The following is an 18,372-nucleotide window of genomic DNA, read 5'->3' as shown; positions in this document are numbered from 1 at the left end:
AGACATATGAGCAGTCATGCTATTTACCAGTTTAAGCGGAAGTGACCGCTAATATCTGCTCCATAATCAAGTAAAAGGTCACAACTGCCAGATTTTGAGATTTTTCAGCATTTTAAGAGGCTTGATGGATGGTTTGATTGGCATGCTGTTCGGATTCTAATAAAATAGATGCACTGTACAAATACAGTGGGGATAATGGGACCTTATCCCCTTAATGGGCCCTTTAAAATTGGCTGTGTCATACAGAGGAGGTCTTCTCCAGAAGGGCAGCATGCTGATGAGATTGATTGTTTAATGAAGATTCTGTTAGGTGGATATTGATGGATTACTGAACCGGCATACGGGGCACAGGCCTGGAGGCCCAGAGCCTGATTCTTCCTTTGAAGTGACATTTCTTGTTGGTGCTCACAGTGTTTTGCACCCGGTTGATCGGTCTTTTAATTCTGTCTGCCAATCACATTTAATTAAAATACAGTAAAGTTGGTGAAGGAATATAAATTAGGGGGAAGTGGAATAGTTCTTTTTAATAATCTGCAATGGTTTTCTATGGAATTTAGGTCTGGTGGTGTTTCCAATATTTGGAAGGGGTTGAAGTTCATTTAAATGTCTCATTGTCTTATAGTCATTTATGCTGTTGAAGTAATAATATTTCCTGGAAGCAGATTTGATGTACGGCGTGAAACAACATTATTAGCTGAGATGAATTTAACAACTGGAAACAATTTGAGTGGATGCTGGCTGCAGACAATGCTAACTTCATGTTTTTTAGCAGCAGTGAAGCAGAAGTATACACCTTTGCTTTACCCTGTACTAAGAATTAATTTAACTTGCATGATTTCTGTGGCTCTGGAGCAGATTTGCAGATGTTCTGTAACTCCTGCCAGGTTCTTCCTTCAGCCTCCCAGGCTTCCACTCGTCTAACGTGCCCCTGTGCAAGACTGTAAATCCCTACCAGCTCCAGCGCTGCTCCTCTGTAGCTCTGAGGATTTTGCATTATTCATGGGGCTCATGTTCTTTCTTAACTTTGTGCTCTCATCAGACGAGCGAGAGGCGGTTCAGAAGAAGACCTTCACTAAATGGGTCAACTCAATTCTGTCCCGGGTTGGCTGTCGCATCTCTGACCTCTACCTGGACCTGCGGGATGGACGCATGCTCATTAAACTGCTGGAAGTGCTGTCTGGTGAACGACTGGTAAGAAACATTTCTGTTTCAGTTTATATTCCTCTTTATATTCAGTATATTACTCAAAACTCTCTTGTAGTCATTCATTTTTCTTTGAAATGCTCTCCTAAAATCGTGTTTTTGTTCTGGTCTTTATAGCCCAAACCAACGAAAGGCAGGATGCGTATCCACTGTTTGGAAAATGTGGATAAGGCTCTTCAGTTCCTCAAAGAGCAAAGGGTCCACCTGGAGAACATGGGTTCCCATGACATTGTTGACGGCAACCATCGCCTCATCCTCGGACTCATTTGGACCATCATTTTGCGTTTCCAGGTAACCCTAGGACATGTGATTGTCTGTGTCATGTTGTTTTAGACTATTCTTTCTGTGTACATTGAGATTAAAGAAAAAGAAAAGGAGAACAGAGACCAATTGTTTGTAAATGTAAACACAGTTTATCACAAAAGCATATAAATGCTTCTCATTTCTTTAGTTGAATCCACGGGCAATGCAACTGATAATACAGACTGACAGGCATAAAATATTTTTTTGTGCCACCGAGATGATTCCCAAAGCGCTATCAGTCATATCTCAGCATGGTGTGCAGTGTGTCTCTTAAACATCTGAGGAAAATCAAAGCTGGAAACACAAGAACTGGACTAAAAATCAGTGATAACAGGTGTTATGGACTCTCGGTCTTGTCTAAACAGATGGAATTATGAACACAGAAAAGTTTGGTCAGATTTGGATCCTCCATGAAATGCCAGAAAATACACTTTCGAACACACTCAGTCATGGATTGGCCTCCCCAGAATCTTGACATTAATGTTTTTGAAGCAGTGTGGGATCATTTTGACAGAGAACGCAAAAAAAGGCAGCAATTATTATATATTCATATATATAAAATACTAGTGTCATTAATATGTATACTATACGACAGAAAGGTAATTCATATAATAACATCATAAAAATATCATTATTTTTATGTTATTATATGTAAAAAAAATTGAATTACACTTCAGCAATCACGTAATATTCATGTTTTTTCAGCATGCATGTTAAAGGTTCATCAAACCTGATTAGCTGATCTTATAAGTAGTACAATCACTTCAAGTATGTTATTGTACTTCATATGCTATACTCTAATTATGCTACCACTGACTAACAGCATGCAGCCTCTTTTATTTAAATGAATCTTAATTACATTCTAATCACATTTACATTTGCACTGAAGTGAAGCCAGGGTGTACAGCATATACAGCATGCAGTGTTATACAGACAGCCTCAGATAGTTTCAGCTGGCTGCCTTGCAGTGTTTTTTTTTTTTTTTTGTTAGTGTCTGTTTTCCCTCAGAACCATGCCTTCAGGTTCCAGCCATTATTATCTGCTGCTACAGGAACATCCAAAGCATCAGAACATGTCTGTTTGACTCTTTTATCATCTTGGAGAGGCTGTATATTTATTTTTAATTTGACAGCAACTCTGCTATTTTTAGAGATGTTACTTCAAACAATATAGCCCGCTGCATTATTCAGCCTTTTCAAAAGGACAAAAAAAAGAAAAAAGAAAAAAAAGAAGAACAGGAAACAGAAAAGAAAAGAGTTGACTCGGTCCTGTCTGTATCTTAAAGTCTGCATAAACCAAGGAGAACCAAAGCTGGCTAAATTTAGCCGCCCCTCTCTCAGGGCCTGTCTCTCAGATCACATCACTGCTCTAATTACTGGCCCACTGTGTGGGAAAATAAAAACTTCGATTATTACCACTCCTCTTTCTGTCAGTTGGATCTGATGTCTAGTTTTGTGAGAATCCAGCCAGCAACACTGATGATGTATCACTTTAAGTTATTTTTTTTTTCTTTTCCACAAATACCCCCCCCCCCCTTTTTTTTTTTTCTTAAAGCTGTGATAAATGATGCATTTCACAGTGATATTTGTGCCACTTTGACAAACTGTTCCCTTCTGGTGCAACCCATTAGCAAGATATTAATATTAGTCAGATTTCTTGTTTGTTCTTGTTTGATTGCAAACATGACACATTAGTTAAGTTTCATTATTTACCATCCAGCTGTGCTTGTTGCTGTTTTCAGATCCAGGACATCATTGTGGAAACGGGCCAGGCAGACCAGAAGGAGACACGCTCAGCCAAGGATGCTCTTCTTCTTTGGTGTCAGATGAAAACTGCAGGGTAAGAGCTACATGTGACCCCTGGCATCATCAAACTATTGCAACTATCCTTTGGGAATAACTCAATGTGCTTCTGACTTTTTATTAGTTTAAAATCTTACAATTCCCCATATCTTTTTTTTTATTTCACAACTGAAACATAAAGTGTCCTTAAGAGTCTTTAAAGCTGAAAAAATAAGCCACGATTTTCTTGTTTAATTTTTTTACGGTTATAAAGTGTTTGACATAAGTAAGCACAATTACAAATGCTTTCAATTTTTAATATAATGTTCATTGTAATGTCCCATCTGCACAGTAAAAATGTAAAGTAATCTTCTTTTTATAGCAGTGGAAAAAATAATTACAGCCAAAATTTAAATAAATGACCAAATATGAAGGTCTCTATTTTCTACTTGAATATTTAAAATAAAATAAACCAAGTAGTACCTAAAGTAGATAAATGTGCTGCTGTGTAGAGTTCCTTTTTTTTTTTTAAATTAAGCCATAAATAATATTTCTCATAGGAGTACTTTGATGTTTTTTGATATACTCATTAAATGTTTGTTTTATGAGTAGGCTGGTAACTCTAATCATGTCTATACCAACTAGTAGATGCGGAAAAAGGAAACCCAACATGGCAGAAGTTAACAAAATCCCCCCTGCCTAGTTAACAGAGCTGGTGTAAAAGACACTGTAGACAGATTTTGCTACCTTTGTTCTCAGATAGCTCTTTTCTTCTTCCGCGACTTACAAACTAAGCAAATCAGTGTCTGTCTTCATTTTTGGTGTGGAGGTACGAGTGGGAGCAGTCTCTTTAAAACAAATGCATCTCCCAAAAGATGTTCATTTGAAGTATGGTTATTAGCATCCAGCTATTATTAGCATATAGCTGTTATTCTCGCTATGTCTGTCAAGATCCTTAAGAAAAAGTGTGATCTTTTGAGTAAATAGATGCTGCCGTTCTGAGAAAGCACACCATTTCCTTCAAGGCTTTTAAACTGCAGAACTAAAAGCTTGAGAAGTGGGACGAAACCCAGATGCTGATTTTAAACAGCAGCCTCCTCCTGTTCAGTCCGTGACGTGTCCTCGCTGTTTTACAGATATCCCAGCATCAACATCACAAACTTCACCACCAGCTGGAAAGATGGCATGGCCTTCAATGCTCTCATACACAAACATCGGTAAGGGGAGATGAATAACAAAGCCACTCTCTCCAGCTTTAAAGTGTAAACACACATGAAATCCGTCTGCTCGTTCTCTCTCTCTCTGCAATATACTCTCTTACCCTCTATATTTCTTTCCCAGCCCTGATCTGGTTGACTATAACAGTTTAAAGAGATCCAATCCGACCCACAATCTCCAGAACGCCTTCAACGTTGCAGAACAGAAGCTTGGTGTGACCAAATTGTTAGACCCAGAAGGCGAGTGACTGTGAACATTGTGCTTCCTGGAAAGAAGACGAGTGATAGTTTCTGGTTTGGCTGGGAATGACTTATTTGACTTGTTTTCCATTTTCTTTTATAGATGTTTTCACAGAGAACCCAGATGAGAAGTCCATCATCACTTACGTCGTGGCATTTTACCACTACTTCTCCAAGATGAAACAACTCGCTGTTGAGGGCAAGAGAATAGGAAAGGTGAGTTGGAAGGGTGGTGTGCATTTTTTCTGCGAGTTTGCCCCATTCACTTACTTTATCTTATTTATTCTCCAGGTTCTGGATCAAGCCATCGAGACGGAGAAGATGATCGAAAAGTACGAGACGCTGTCGTCAGACCTGTTGATGTGGATCGAGCAGACCATTGTCGTGCTGAACAACCGGAAACTTGCAAACTCTCTCAGTGGCGTTCAGCAGCAGCTTCAGGCCTTCAACACCTACCGCACTGTAGAGAAGCCACCCAAGTGAGTCAGTGACAGCTTCAACGCATTACAGTTACAATGGAAACTGGATCAGGAGCTCAAGACAAACTCACACACACAGACACACACTTGCACTCTATTTTTCATGTCTTAGTGATGACATCTAATGTACATAATGGTTTCCCTAGCTGTAACCCTGACACTAAAACCACATTTTGAGTCTCTGATGTCCAGCAGTACTTTTTGTGCACTTTCTTAATTTCTTGTTTTCTCTCAGGTTCCAGGAGAAAGGTAACCTCGAAGTGCTGCTGTTCACCATCCAGAGTCGAATGAGAGCCAACAACCAGAGAGTTTACACACCTAAAGAGGGAGCCCTGGTTGCAGATATCAATAGGGTGAGATGCCTGGATGCCATTTGGAGACAAACCAGAATCAGAATGCAGAAGATCAACTGTAATAGGAAGATTATCTTTGTGGTTTGGGGTTGCTCGGGTGGACAGAGTTTATTAATTTAGCTAAGTTCATGCTCGAGGCAACAATTAAAACACAAATGAAATTAATTACCCCTGCAAGCCTGTTGTGTATTTTCCTAAATGACAACATAAAAGCCATTTTATTGAAGAAAATTAAAAAATAACTTTAAGACAGAAAGGAAAGCACAGCTTGGTTTGAACTAAGTTGAAGATTTCTTAGGCGTATCAGTAGATATCTACCCTGTAGTGTCATTACACATAATACTTAAAGCGTACCAGCTCCAGGAGGGGTGCTCTGAACGTAACCTTTACTTTTAAACTCTTTAAAAATGAGGAAAGCTTTCTCATTTTCAGATCTTAAAGTATGAAATTGCTGTAGTTGTTATGATGACTGACTAACGCAGATTGCAAATCCTCATGATGATTCCCATCATCTATGTGCAGGCTTGGGAGCGTCTGGAAAGGGCGGAGCATGAGCGGGAGCGTGTCTTGAGAGACGAGCTGATCAGACAGGAGAAGCTGGAACAGATGGCGAGAAGATTTGACAGGAAGGCTGCCATGAGGGAGACTTGGCTCGCGGAGAACCAAAGACTAGTGGCTCAGGTAAACCGACAGCAGCTGAACTAAAGCTGTTATGAAATGTTTTGTGGGGTGACATGGTGGATTAATTTTCTGAAGTTTCAGTCTAAATCCATAAGTCTTTAGTCAGTTTTAGTTAAAAAAAAATTGTCCATAATTTAGCACCCTCCATTCTCTCCTCCTCAGGATAACTTCGGCTATGACCTGCCAGCGGTGGAAGCGGCTAAAAAGAAGCATGATGCTATTGAGACGGACATCGCTGCATACGAGGAGCGTGTTCAGGCCTTGGTGGACATCTCAAAGGAGTTGGATTCGGAGCGTTATCATGATGCCAAACGGATTGATGTGAGAAAAGACAACGTCCTGCGTCTTTGGGACTATTTGCAGGACCTACTGAAGGCTCGAAGGGGGCGTTTGGATAAGAATCTGACCTTGCAGAGGATCTTCCAGGAGATGCTCTACATTATCAGCTGGATGGATGAGATGAAGGTAAGAGCAAAAGATTTTAAAAGGAAGAAAGTAAAAATGAAAAGTTTAAGTGAATTAAGTTGCTTCTTTTCCTCTGCAGGACCGTCTGCTTTCTCCTGACTTTGGGAAACACTTGTTGGAAGTGGAAGACCTGTTACAGAAACATGCTTTGTTGGAGAATGACATTGCTCTGCAGGCAGAGAGGGTGGAGAATGCCAGTGCTGCTGCTCTGAAATTTGCCAATGGAGATAGTAAGTCCAAAACTATTTAAAAAGTAACATGAGAAAGTGTGCAGAAGGTATTTTTTATGAAGTAATCATTTCAAATAATACCCAACCACTAATTTTCTCCTTCTTCTTCACCTTGATGATGCTTCTTCATCTTTACCTTCTTCTTCTTACTCTTCATCTCTGCATCTTCTTCTTCTTCTTCTTATCCTCCTCAGATATACTTGACAATAAGATGGATTGGACACAGTATAATAAATATCAGTGGCATTCAATATGTGTTAGTACGTACAAGCTGAAATAGATGCACATAGACATAGATGATACTTATGTTGTCATTCGCTCTCTCCTTAGGCTATAAGCCATGTGACCCCCAGGTGATCAGGGACAGGGTGCAGCACCTGGACTTGTGCTACCAGGAACTTTGTGCTCTAGCTGCCCAGCGAAGAGCTCGCCTGGAGCAGTCTCGCCGCTTCTGGAACTTCCTGTGGGAGGTAACAGAGCTGGAGAGCTGGATCAGGGAGAAGGAGCAAATTTTCTCCTCCCTGGATTATGGCAAAGACCTGACGAGCGTGCTGATTCTCCAAAGCAAACACAGCGCTTTTGAAGATGAGCTCGGAGCCCGCCGTGCCCATCTTGAGCAGGTCCTAGCTGAGGGAGATAAAATGATTGAGGCGAAACACTTTGGCTCCCCGAAGATTCAAGAATGCAAAGATGACTTAAAGCAGCAGTGGCAGCAGCTGGAAGAGCTGGCTGCATTTAGGAAACAGAACCTTCAGGACACGCAGACATTCTTCCAGTTTCAGGGAGATGCTGATGAACTCAAGGCTTGGCTGCTGGATGCTAAGAGGCAGATGAGCAGCGATGACGTCGGCCACGACGAGTACACCACTCAGCGGCTGCTGAAAAAGCACAGCAACTTGAAAAACGAAGCCATCAAGAATGGAGCCACTATTGATGCTCTGTCCAAACAGGCCAACGCACTACCAGAGGAGCTGCAAAACACCCCAGATATCCAGAGACGACTGAAAGACATCAAGGACCTTTACATGGAGCTCATGTCCCTGGCTGACCTGAGGCAGAAGAAGCTCGATGACACTATGGCTCTGTACACCATCTTCAGTGAGACAGATGCCTGTGAACTCTGGATGGGCCAGAAGGAGACGTGGTTGGTGGATTTAGAGGTGCCTGAGAAGCTGGAGGATTTGGAAGTAGTACAGAACAGGTGCACAGACAAATTATATTTTAAGCATTTAATCACTCCTGAATTAGATTTGCATGTCTGATTAAAACTGTGTATATTTTGCAAATAGCATTACATCTACTAATCATGTATTTTTATCCAGTAGATTGTGCAGGTGCTGTTTTAACCAACCTTTTCTTGTTTTCAGATTAAGTATTTTAGCTCAAGAAATGGGAAATTTCCAGTCACGAGTAGATGATGTCAACAGAGCGGCAAAACAGCTCGAGGACAGCAGACACCCTCGCACCAAAGAAGTCAAGGAATGTCAGACGCGACTGAATAAGAGGTGCCGTTAATGAAGTTCACAGTTATACCTGAGACAAATAACAAAAAAGATGCATATCTGAAGCTTTAATACTGTATAAGGTTTCGAAATGACTTTAATGCAAAGATGACATTCAACAAAATTTCCAAAAAGAAGTCTTTAATTTAGTACTTGAAACTATTTTTAGTTTATAACAAGCTCTGCACACCACTGCAAAAATGGGCATGCAGAAATTTGTCTACAGACAAATGAGCTTTCCTTATTTTAAGAAATCACACATCCATAACTAAACATTATCAAAGATACTTTAATAACAACAGTAACCCACGGAGTATTAACCTCTGTTATATAAAATATTGTTTCCTAGATGGGAGGCTTTCAAGGCGATGGTAGAGGAGAAGAAAAAGAAAGTAGATTCTGCTCTTAGTCTGCACAACTACGGCCTGGAGTGTGACGAGACAGAGGCCTGGATCAGAGACAAGACACGGGTGATTGAGTCCACGCAGGACTTGGGCAATGACCTGGCAGCTGTTATGACCATCCAGCGGAAACTTTTCGGTATAGAGAGAGATTTAGCCGCCATCGACGACAAGCTCAATTTCTTGCGGAAAGAAGCTGACCAGTTGGCCCAGGACCACCCGGAGAATGCAGCAGGCATTTTGGCCCGCAGAGGAAAGCTGGACGCTGCCTGGGACATGCTCAAAAACACCCTGAAAGACAGAGAGGACTCTTTGGGTGAGGTCAGCAAGTTGCAGACCTTCCTTCAAGACATGGATGACTTCCAGTCCTGGCTTTTCAAGACCCAGAAAGCTGTTGCATCAGAGGAGATGCCCGCCACGCTGCCAGAGGCTGAGGAGCAGCTGAGCCTTCACGATGCTGTGCGTGAAGACATAAACAACCACGAAGAGGACTTTCACCGTGTGAGGGACACTGGCGCTCAGGTTACCCAGGGTCAGGAGGACGATCCTCAGTACCAACAGCTCGACCAGAGGCTAAAGGGCATGGATCGTGGTTGGTATGAACTCCAGAAAATGTGGGACAGCCGCAAGAACTTTTTGGACCAGGCTCTGGGCTTCCAGCAGTTTTTGAGAGATGGCAAAGCAGTAGAGGCGATCCTCAACAACCAGGTAATGCATAAATAATATGGCTTGTCTTAATGTTGTGTTCAAGTGGAACAGTCACCAGTTACCACATGGGATGGCTTGCTAATGAAGGGTTAGTGATCCTACAAGTATTCAAAAGTTTGTGATATGAAAGAATGGGACACGGTCAGTTCAAACGCCCAGTGCTGACACACAGTCTTTCTTAAGGTCGTGCATTTTTCTGTTTTCTTGTTATTTTTTCCCAATACAATTATTTCTGATTTATTGCAGGAGTACACTCTAGCCCACATAGACAAACCTGACACGTTGGCCGGGGCAGAGAAGGCTTTGAAGAAGCATGAAGACTTTGTGAGCACCATGGAGGCCAACGAGGACAAAATTGACGGAGCGCTGCAGGCCGGACAGCGACTGGTGGACAACAATAACCTGTACTCTGGGAAAGTTCAGGAGAAAATGGGCTCGATCCAGGAAAGGTCAGTCAGCATGGTTTTTGGTCAGCATTCATTCAAGTGAAGTGTTGACAGAAGGGCAGTGCATTGGAGAAATACGGTTTTGATATAATAGTATTTGAGCTTCACGTGATTTCAGCAATTCTAGAAGGGATCAAGGAGTTGATGATGATTTAAAAATCCTAATCTGTAGAGTAATTAGTGACTATGAATGTTAAATGAATGTATTTCAGTCTGAAAAGTCATACAAGTACAGAAAAGCAATGGATACTTAAGCAAAAATCTAATGTGAAATTCAGGATTTTAGCAGGATTATAATGTGAAGGATTTTCCTATTTTCAAAATATAACCACAGGTACTGATCTAATCTGTTCAGATCAGCAACTAAAAGACATCAACAAGACGGTGTATAGAGGGCATGGGAGCGACTCCCATTAACTCCCATAATTCAGCTTGGTAGATGGGCACCTGCAGTAATGGATATTGATTGTTAAGTCAGAGGTATTCTTCACAGTGTAGCAGAGAAGCCGTTTTTTTTGGTGGAGGAGGAGCTCATGTAGATACGTGAGTTACATCTTGTTTGAAGTGTGTCACAGAGGGATTTCTTAGAGAAAAGAAATACTGTATGTTTAATGCATTTTCCTGTTTTTTTGTGTGTGTTTCTTTACTTCAGGCATGACAAGAATAAACGAAGAGCTGAGGAGGTGTCTGAGAAGCTCAGAGATAACCGTGACCTGCAGCACTTCCTGCAAAACACGCAAGATGTAAGTTCACTGTCAGTTTACAGTTTATTTGGCCATTGGGAAACATCAATTAGCACATTAATTATTAGCTTAATTATTCCTTCACTTGCACTTGACATCACAGTGTTTTCCTCTTTTTATCTCGTGATTATTTGAGTTAATTTGCCAAGCGCATCCTGCTGTGCTTATTCTAACGCTGTGCTTTTGCCTGTCCTAATGTTTAGAATTGAGGTCCCATTTTACTAATTGGTAAATGCTGTATTTGTAAAGATAATGAAGTAAATCCCGCTTGTGTAAAGTTGCTTCTGCATAAACATCAATAGTTAATGTTTAGATGACTTTCCAGAGTATAGTGGGCATTTTTGCATGGATCTTAGATGTTCTTACTCTTGCTTCAGTTGACAGTATGGATCAATGAAAAGATGCTGACAGCGCAAGACACATCATACGATGAGGCCAGGAACCTGCACACCAAGTGGCAGAAACATCAAGCCTTCATGGCCGAGCTGGCCTCCAACAAGGACTGGCTCAACAAAGTAGATCAGGTCAGTAAAAGTTAAACGCTACCCATTACTGAACTATTATGATTTCTGCTTAAGAGCTGCTCAATCTCTTTATAATTGCATTTTACAACAACTAATTAAGGCTCCCTTTAGTCAATGAATGTCATGGCTATTCCAATAAATAAGTAATGTAAGTGGTAAGATGCCTATCACAGATTAGAAATTAGGTTTTATTTATTTAGCATCGCATATTACTTATATTACATGTACAGTTTTAGAGGATGAGGATGACTGACTGCTGCTCAAATCACAATGGACTGAACCCCCACAGCTCCCCCTGTGGGTGGTGGGCCCACAGGAGGCTGAACCCAGGTACATAATTTGGACTAAGCTTGGCTAGGCGCCATGGATTAAGGGACAGTCACCAGACGCTCACTACTACCCTGAGCATGTGTCCAGAATGACCTCTCTGAATGGCTCTTCATCTGCCGCCTAAACCAGGACAAATTTGCCATCGGAGATACTACCATGGTCAGATCGGCCCCAACAACATAGCTCCTAGCGCCTACAACCCCCCTCCACCACAATAAGGTGGTGATTCACACAAAGGAAATGAATCAAAATGCCTCCTAAGTGAGGTGTTTTTGGCATGTCCTACTGAGTGTAGCCAGGACATGCTGAAGATATTATCCAGTGGATGGATGGATTTTGCATATGGTATATAGGGTCAGTTCACTGAAAATAGCAACAAAAATCACTTTGTGATTGCAAAATTTAAAGATTCAGAAATGTTATCTGTCACAAGCTAATTGAATATGTTCAGTGAAGCGCAGGGTGATGTGCTATTAGGAGCTAGTGTGCAACAAATAATTTTAATTGGAATAAAAAGGATGTAAGTTAAAGCAAAGGAAAAGAAGTATGAAGGATAAAAGAAGGACACTCAGAGTGTGCAGATTTCACTCTCTTTGAATGTCAACAGATAAAAATCTGAAATGTACACAGGTACTAATATACTCATGTACTAAGTATTTCTCTTGCTTTAGATAACTTATAGAAAAGCAATACCTGGACCTTTTCTATAAGGAACCAAATTAACAAATGAATTCATATTTGAGGCATTTTACAGTAGGTATTGACATTCCCCATACATGTACCTTATTTAGAAAAAAGTCATACAGTGTTTTTCCTTCACAGAAACATTCGTCTTTGTTTTTTGCAAGTACAGGAAGGTCAGGAGCTGATGGAGTTCAAACCAGAGTTTGAGCCAATTGTGACGGAGGAGCTGGCCAAACTTCATGAGCTGTGGGACAAATTGGAGTCCACCACCCAGGAGAAGGCACGGCTGCTATTCGATGCCAACCGCTCTGAGCTTTTCGACCAGAGCCTGGCTGACATGAAGAAGTGGCTGGGTGAGCTACAACAGCAGTTACAGAGTGGAGAGGAGGATGTTAAAGACTTGACTAAAGCCAACATCCTGCTCAAAAACCACCAGGTTTGTCTCTTAATGCACCATGCTCTGCACACTTTAGATTTGTATGCTGCCTTTTCTTTGCAGTTCCTCTTCATACGAGCACCCCACTAAACAGAATTAAATCACTGAGAATGAAGGCTTTATAGTTTTAGGATTTATTTTGTGTGATCATCTTTGTGTTTACTATTTGCATCTAAACACAACAAACTCCAAAAAGCTTTGCATTTGTCTGAAAGAAAAACTGGAACACAAGCTACGCTAAATACTAAATTGTAAACATAAGCGCGATCTGTACTATGAATTTATATTAGAAAATTTACATGAATTAAAAACTGTGTCTGAGCTCAGTTTCATACATAAATGGCATGACTAACTTTTACCGTCTGCTACATCCTGATTAGTAGCTTGAAAGGTTATTCATCTTCATGCTTTTTTCCTATGCCAGATGATGGAGAACCAGGTCCGTGACCGAGCTCGGGAGCTGGAGGAACTCCAGGAGGCTGTCAGGAAGCACGGCGGAGGCAGGGAGGACCAGCCGGAACTGGAGGCTGAGCAGCAGGCCCTGCAGAGAGACTTCCAGCAGCTCCTCACCCCACTGGCCCAGCGCAAGGGCAAGGTTGAAGCCGCCAAAGCTGTCCATCAGTTCTACAGAGACTTGGCTGATGAGCTCGTAAGCATGGATCCATTTTCACAGCAAAGTGTTCAAAGTCACTACTCTGACAAAATGACCGATAGCAGAAGTTGAGAATAAAAGCCGTTAAGTGCTAGAGTTACATTTGTGTTTGCTTTTGAATACCACAAAGCTGAGACCTTATCATAACGTAAACTTTAAGGTTTATTTCTTCGCTAAAATTTGCAAACCTAAAGTATGAACTAGCAAAACTACTAGCTCTCACTGTGAAACTTCCTCTCAAGGTGAATTTGGGTAAAGAACAGTTTAATCCCTCATGGGTTGCACTGCCTTAATCCACTCTAGTCAGCTGAAGAGAGCTTAAAAAAGGATTTTGACTGTTTAAGACATTTGGTCAAGGGTTAAACATTCAATACAAGTCACTTGGTCATGGATGTTTTTTAAACAAATACATCATAGATTTATAAATCTCTTCACCAATTTCAGCTGTGTTCTGTCCTCTTCATCATAACCTACTTTTCCTTTATTTTTCTCTCTCTCCCAGCTCTGGATTGAGGAGAGGATGCCCCTGGCAATGTCACAAGAACATGGCCACAATCTTCAAACTGTGCAAATGCTGTTGAAGAAGAACCAGGTAGAGGTTTATAGCTGCATAATAACTTGTGGTTAGCTAAAAATTGTGACACTGATTAATTTCATTGATTAATTTACTTTCTTAATTAGTCCATAAATCACAGCTTCCATAACATGTCAGAAAATAGGGAAAATGCCCCTGATTGCTTCCTAGAAACCAAAGCGAGATGGGTCCTGTTATACTACCAGTGGTTAAAGATAAAAGAAAAGCAACAAGTACTCTTAGCAACTTGAAAAATTATCTCAATAGTTGCAATCATTTCCATAGATCTCGGCATAATTAAGTAAGTAACTAATTGTTTCAGCTCCATCTGCTTTGTTTTTACAGTATACTTGGTGTATAATATGTAATAAATTAATTTTCAGCTGAATATATCTGAATATATGTTTGTCGGCTGCACAATATATCAAGTCTTTGTTTCTGTATATCAAAAAGCCTTGTTGAGGTCCACAATTTTTTTGTCCCTCAGACTTTGCAGAAGGAGATCGAAGGCCACCAGCCCCGTGTAGATGAAGTACTAGAGCGAGGAAGGAGAATGGCCATCGCCGCCGGGGCAGAGGGCAAACCAGAGGCAGAACGTATCACGGACCAGCTGAAGGAGCTAGAGGAGGCATGGGCCCGGCTGCAGGATGAGATGGTGAAGCGCCGAGAGCGGCTGAATGGCTCCAACTTGGCCCAGCAGTACTACAATGACGCTGATGAGGCTGAAGCCTGGATAGGGGAGCAGGAGCTCTACATGATTGCTGATGAGAAAGCCAAGGTGAGGCTAAGAAGAAGACCACAGATATATATATATATATACAAATCTGATCTAATGATCTAAATTAAAACAAGCCATATTATGCTAAAAAAAAAACCCAAGCAGTTCTGCATCCATTAACATAATTACATGGTTTGAGTTTCCTTTAATTAAGGTGGCACACTTTTTTATAAGTGGCAGCCTGCACTGAGAGTTCATCTGGAGTACTATAACATACTCTTCTTTTCCTTCTCTCTCTAGGATGAACAAAGCGCCATGCTAATGCTGAAACGCCAGATGATCCTTAAGCAGGCGGTAGATGATTATGCCGACTCCATTCAGAAGCTGGCTGACCGTGCCCAAAAGATGTTTGGAGAGGAGCACCCTGATGGGTTTGTACATGCTGAAGAAAATCATTTGAACTCTTAGTCAGGATGCTAATTCACTCATGTTGTCCCAGTCAGTTGTGGTTTAGTGTGATAAGACTGACAACCATGCAAAATTGGTATTTTAATCATATGCCTCATCTAGAGTAAACCTAAATTCAATCTCTGTGAGCTATTTTTTTCTAATTTCCCTAGATCTCATTTTCTTCTGCTCTCTCCTTTTACCTTCTCTGCAGTGAAGAGATCATCAGGCGACAGAGCCAGGTAGATAAGCAGTATGCGGGCCTGAAGGAGTTGGCAGAGGACCGCAGGAAGAAACTGGACCTCACATTCAATCACTTCCTACTGAGCCGAGAGGTGGAGGACCTGGAGCAGTGGATCTCAGAGAGGGACGTGGTGGCATCCTCCCAGGAGATGGGCCAGGACCTGGATCACGTCACGGTATTTTATATACAAACAATTATAGCACATAGAGGGAGAGAAACTGGGAGACAGGCTGGCCACAAAATGGGAAAGATTTTCGTCCAAGTGACACAGATGGACGTTTTTACACTCACTGGGATAGATTAGTGCAGCGCACTTCCATGTGGTCTTCCCCAATTATTCTGCTTAAGTGCTAACCTTTTTTTTTAAACCTATTTCAGTCCAAACATAAGGATGTGCTCACAGCGATTTAAAACATCTTTCACTTGCCTTGTGTGAAAGGGTTTGAGAATTACTATTTAAATCTGAAGATCAAGTTAAAGATTGAATTTATTAAGCTGTGCAATATATTTGATCCTACTGGGGTTTTTTTTTTTTTGCCACAGCTTCAAAGTTTTTGTTCATTCTTACTTCTTACTGACTTCATTTTCAGTGATTTTAGGTGAAGTGAAGTCAGTCAATCACTTAATCACATATAAATTCTGTGTTGTTTTGGATTTTTTTTAAAACAAAACAATCTTTTTCCTTCAGCTTCTGAGGGATAAATTCAGAGACTTTGCGCGGGAGACGGGAATGCTGGGTCAGGAGCGAGTGGACATGGTCAACCAGACGATAGACGAGCTGATCGAAGGCGGGCACAGTGAGGCGGCAACCTTGGCGGAGTGGAAAGACGGCATCAATGAGAGCTGGGCTGATCTGCTGGAGCTCATCGACACTCGCGCCCAGCTCCTGACAGCATCTTATGAACTGCTCAAGTAAGAAAAACAGTATTGACAAACCGCTCCACAGGCTGAAAGATGTCCAGTAATCTGAATGGACATAAACAGAAGCTTTTGTGTCTAATCCTGTAATGTCACATGCCCAAATAAGTGAATACAGATTGATTTAGGCAGTATTAAACTGTGGCATGACTAAAGGCATCAAAACAGAAAACATATGCATGCGATAACAGCGTCACAAAGAATTAAACCTAACGTGATGACTACATCTGATATTTAAGTAGGATGATAAACACAGAGCTGAAGAGACAGACATCGATCTGTTTTCTTTAAGGTACTTTGATGATGGAAAGGAGTTGGTGGCTCAGATCCACGACAAGCAGAAAGAGCTGCCTGAAGATGTGGGTGAGGACTTCAGCAAAGCAGAGTCTTTCCACAGAATGCACGCCGCGTTTGAGAGAGACATCACCACTCTAGGCAAACAGGTAATACACACAAAGGGATCAGGCCTTTTACTCAGTGGGAACGCAGTAGGCAGTGGCCAGAAGGTAACTTTAATGATTCATATCTAGAGGGGGGAAGAGAGTGCTGTGATGTTTGGGTAACTGCGAGGAGTTTTCTCAAAAGGTGAGAATCAATAAAAAAGCTGTGTGAATAGTAATTCTTAAATTTGCCATCCCTGCCCACAACTTATTGCAAAGAAGGAGACTATAACAATTAAAGGTCTAGGAATAAAAAATATTTATGCGCGTTAGACCGATCTATGTAACGTGAAAGGTGTTGCAGAACTACGGCCTCATTCAGCAGTATCCCTTTGACGGCATTGAAATCTTTTGCACCTTTGCATAATTTTGGTTTGAAGACAACTAAGGGGCTCCCAGCATTTTAAGATACTTTAGACACTAGATTGGAGGGAAATGTGAAAAGCTTAAAATTCATAAACATCATTCATGTAATGTCCTTAAAGTGACGTGCTGTGATTTTAAAAGGTTTCATGCTGGCTGCAGGACATCAGCATCTGCTCTTTTATAAACAAGACAGTGAGGAGAAAAAAGAAACATTATTTTATTTTATAAGGAAAGCCTTTCTGTTTTAGTTCAGCCTCTATTTGGTTCAGTAACACTAAGTTTGGAAATAGTATCCAAAGTTACAAAGACTGGTAAATACAGTGGAGGATTTGGCTTAAAGAGGTCTGTACTCCCCCACCCGGGAGTTGGTGGACGATAAAAACAGAGCTAAAAGCAGTGGATATTTTGCCTGCATTCTCCAGATTTCTAAACACAACTTCAAATGAATGCAAATGCTGCTGCGCGTCTGTTAGATGTGTAAATAGGCAACTGTTTGCTAACCCGTTAACACCACACTGTAGCAACTAATGTCACGGCCTCTCAAAATTCAATAATAACTACTTATAATACTGACCACGTTAAAAGTCACAGCATTACCCTCAACATACTGTGCAAATATTCATATATAAAAAAATCTTATATTTCAGAGAAGTGCAATGCAAAAATAAGTGTTCCCTAGTCACATTTATCTTGTGATCTTATCATTCAACCAACTAAAGATCCCCTTCTAGTTTTACATAAATAAAATAATAATAAATTAATTTAAAATATTTTTTAGAATATTTTTCTCTGACATGATTCTCGTCACATCAGGGAAACCAAAACCCCTAAAGCATCTCCCTTGGCCAGACGGTCCTCCATATTTGATCACCTGTCATTGTTCAGATGACATCCATGTTTTGACTTGTACTTGTCCCTCTCCTTCACTCCAGGTTCAGCAGTTCCAGGAAACAGCTTCAAGGCTTCACGCCCAGTACGCAGGGGAAAAGGCAGATGATATCCAGACTACAGAGAGGGAGGTGGTGGAAGCCTGGAAGGGCCTGCTGGATGCCAGCGACGGACGCAGGGCAGAGCTGGTGGACACAGCAGAGAAGTTCCGCTTCTTTACCATGGTGCGAGACCTGATGGCCTGGATGGAGAGCATCATCCAGCAGATAGAGACTCAGGAGAAGCCCAGGTGATCAAATATGTCAGATGAGGACCGTCTGGCCTTTGGTTAGCTGTGCTGCATCCAATCCCGGAGCCTGTCTCCAGATATTTCATCTCCCCCCTGACCTGGCGTCCTGG

At 41.3% G+C, this 18,372-nt stretch overlaps 1 protein-coding gene across 2 annotated transcripts in view; it reads left to right on the top strand.

Moving 5' to 3' along the window:
- sptb (spectrin, beta, erythrocytic) overlaps nt 1-18,372 on the top strand; it is a 42,431-nt gene that overhangs the window by 14,731 nt on the left and 9,328 nt on the right. For both annotated transcript variants that reach the window (XM_085143957.1, XM_085143956.1), the window contains 26 exons: nt 1,040-1,191; nt 1,321-1,494; nt 3,248-3,345; nt 4,424-4,504; nt 4,629-4,744; nt 4,848-4,960; nt 5,036-5,223; nt 5,459-5,576; nt 6,099-6,257; nt 6,420-6,722; nt 6,802-6,952; nt 7,283-8,153; nt 8,320-8,457; nt 8,804-9,563; nt 9,810-10,012; nt 10,662-10,752; nt 11,130-11,276; nt 12,460-12,726; nt 13,151-13,375; nt 13,881-13,970; nt 14,440-14,730; nt 14,971-15,101; nt 15,332-15,536; nt 16,050-16,273; nt 16,572-16,722; nt 18,018-18,262. In XM_085143957.1, coding sequence (XP_085000083.1) covers nt 1,040-1,191; nt 1,321-1,494; nt 3,248-3,345; nt 4,424-4,504; nt 4,629-4,744; nt 4,848-4,960; nt 5,036-5,223; nt 5,459-5,576; nt 6,099-6,257; nt 6,420-6,722; nt 6,802-6,952; nt 7,283-8,153; nt 8,320-8,457; nt 8,804-9,563; nt 9,810-10,012; nt 10,662-10,752; nt 11,130-11,276; nt 12,460-12,726; nt 13,151-13,375; nt 13,881-13,970; nt 14,440-14,730; nt 14,971-15,101; nt 15,332-15,536; nt 16,050-16,273; nt 16,572-16,722; nt 18,018-18,262 — 5,692 coding nt within the window. The remainder of the gene's footprint in view (nt 1-1,039; nt 1,192-1,320; nt 1,495-3,247; nt 3,346-4,423; nt 4,505-4,628; nt 4,745-4,847; nt 4,961-5,035; nt 5,224-5,458; nt 5,577-6,098; nt 6,258-6,419; nt 6,723-6,801; nt 6,953-7,282; nt 8,154-8,319; nt 8,458-8,803; nt 9,564-9,809; nt 10,013-10,661; nt 10,753-11,129; nt 11,277-12,459; nt 12,727-13,150; nt 13,376-13,880; nt 13,971-14,439; nt 14,731-14,970; nt 15,102-15,331; nt 15,537-16,049; nt 16,274-16,571; nt 16,723-18,017; nt 18,263-18,372) is intronic.

The sequence above is a fragment of the Neolamprologus multifasciatus genome, chromosome 19 (assembly GCF_963576455.1).
Source record: "Neolamprologus multifasciatus chromosome 19, fNeoMul1.2, whole genome shotgun sequence".
NCBI lineage: Eukaryota > Metazoa > Chordata > Actinopteri > Cichliformes > Cichlidae > Neolamprologus > Neolamprologus multifasciatus.
The sequence above is the reverse complement of the archived record's forward strand: the minus strand, read 5'-3'. Positions and strand labels throughout refer to the sequence as shown.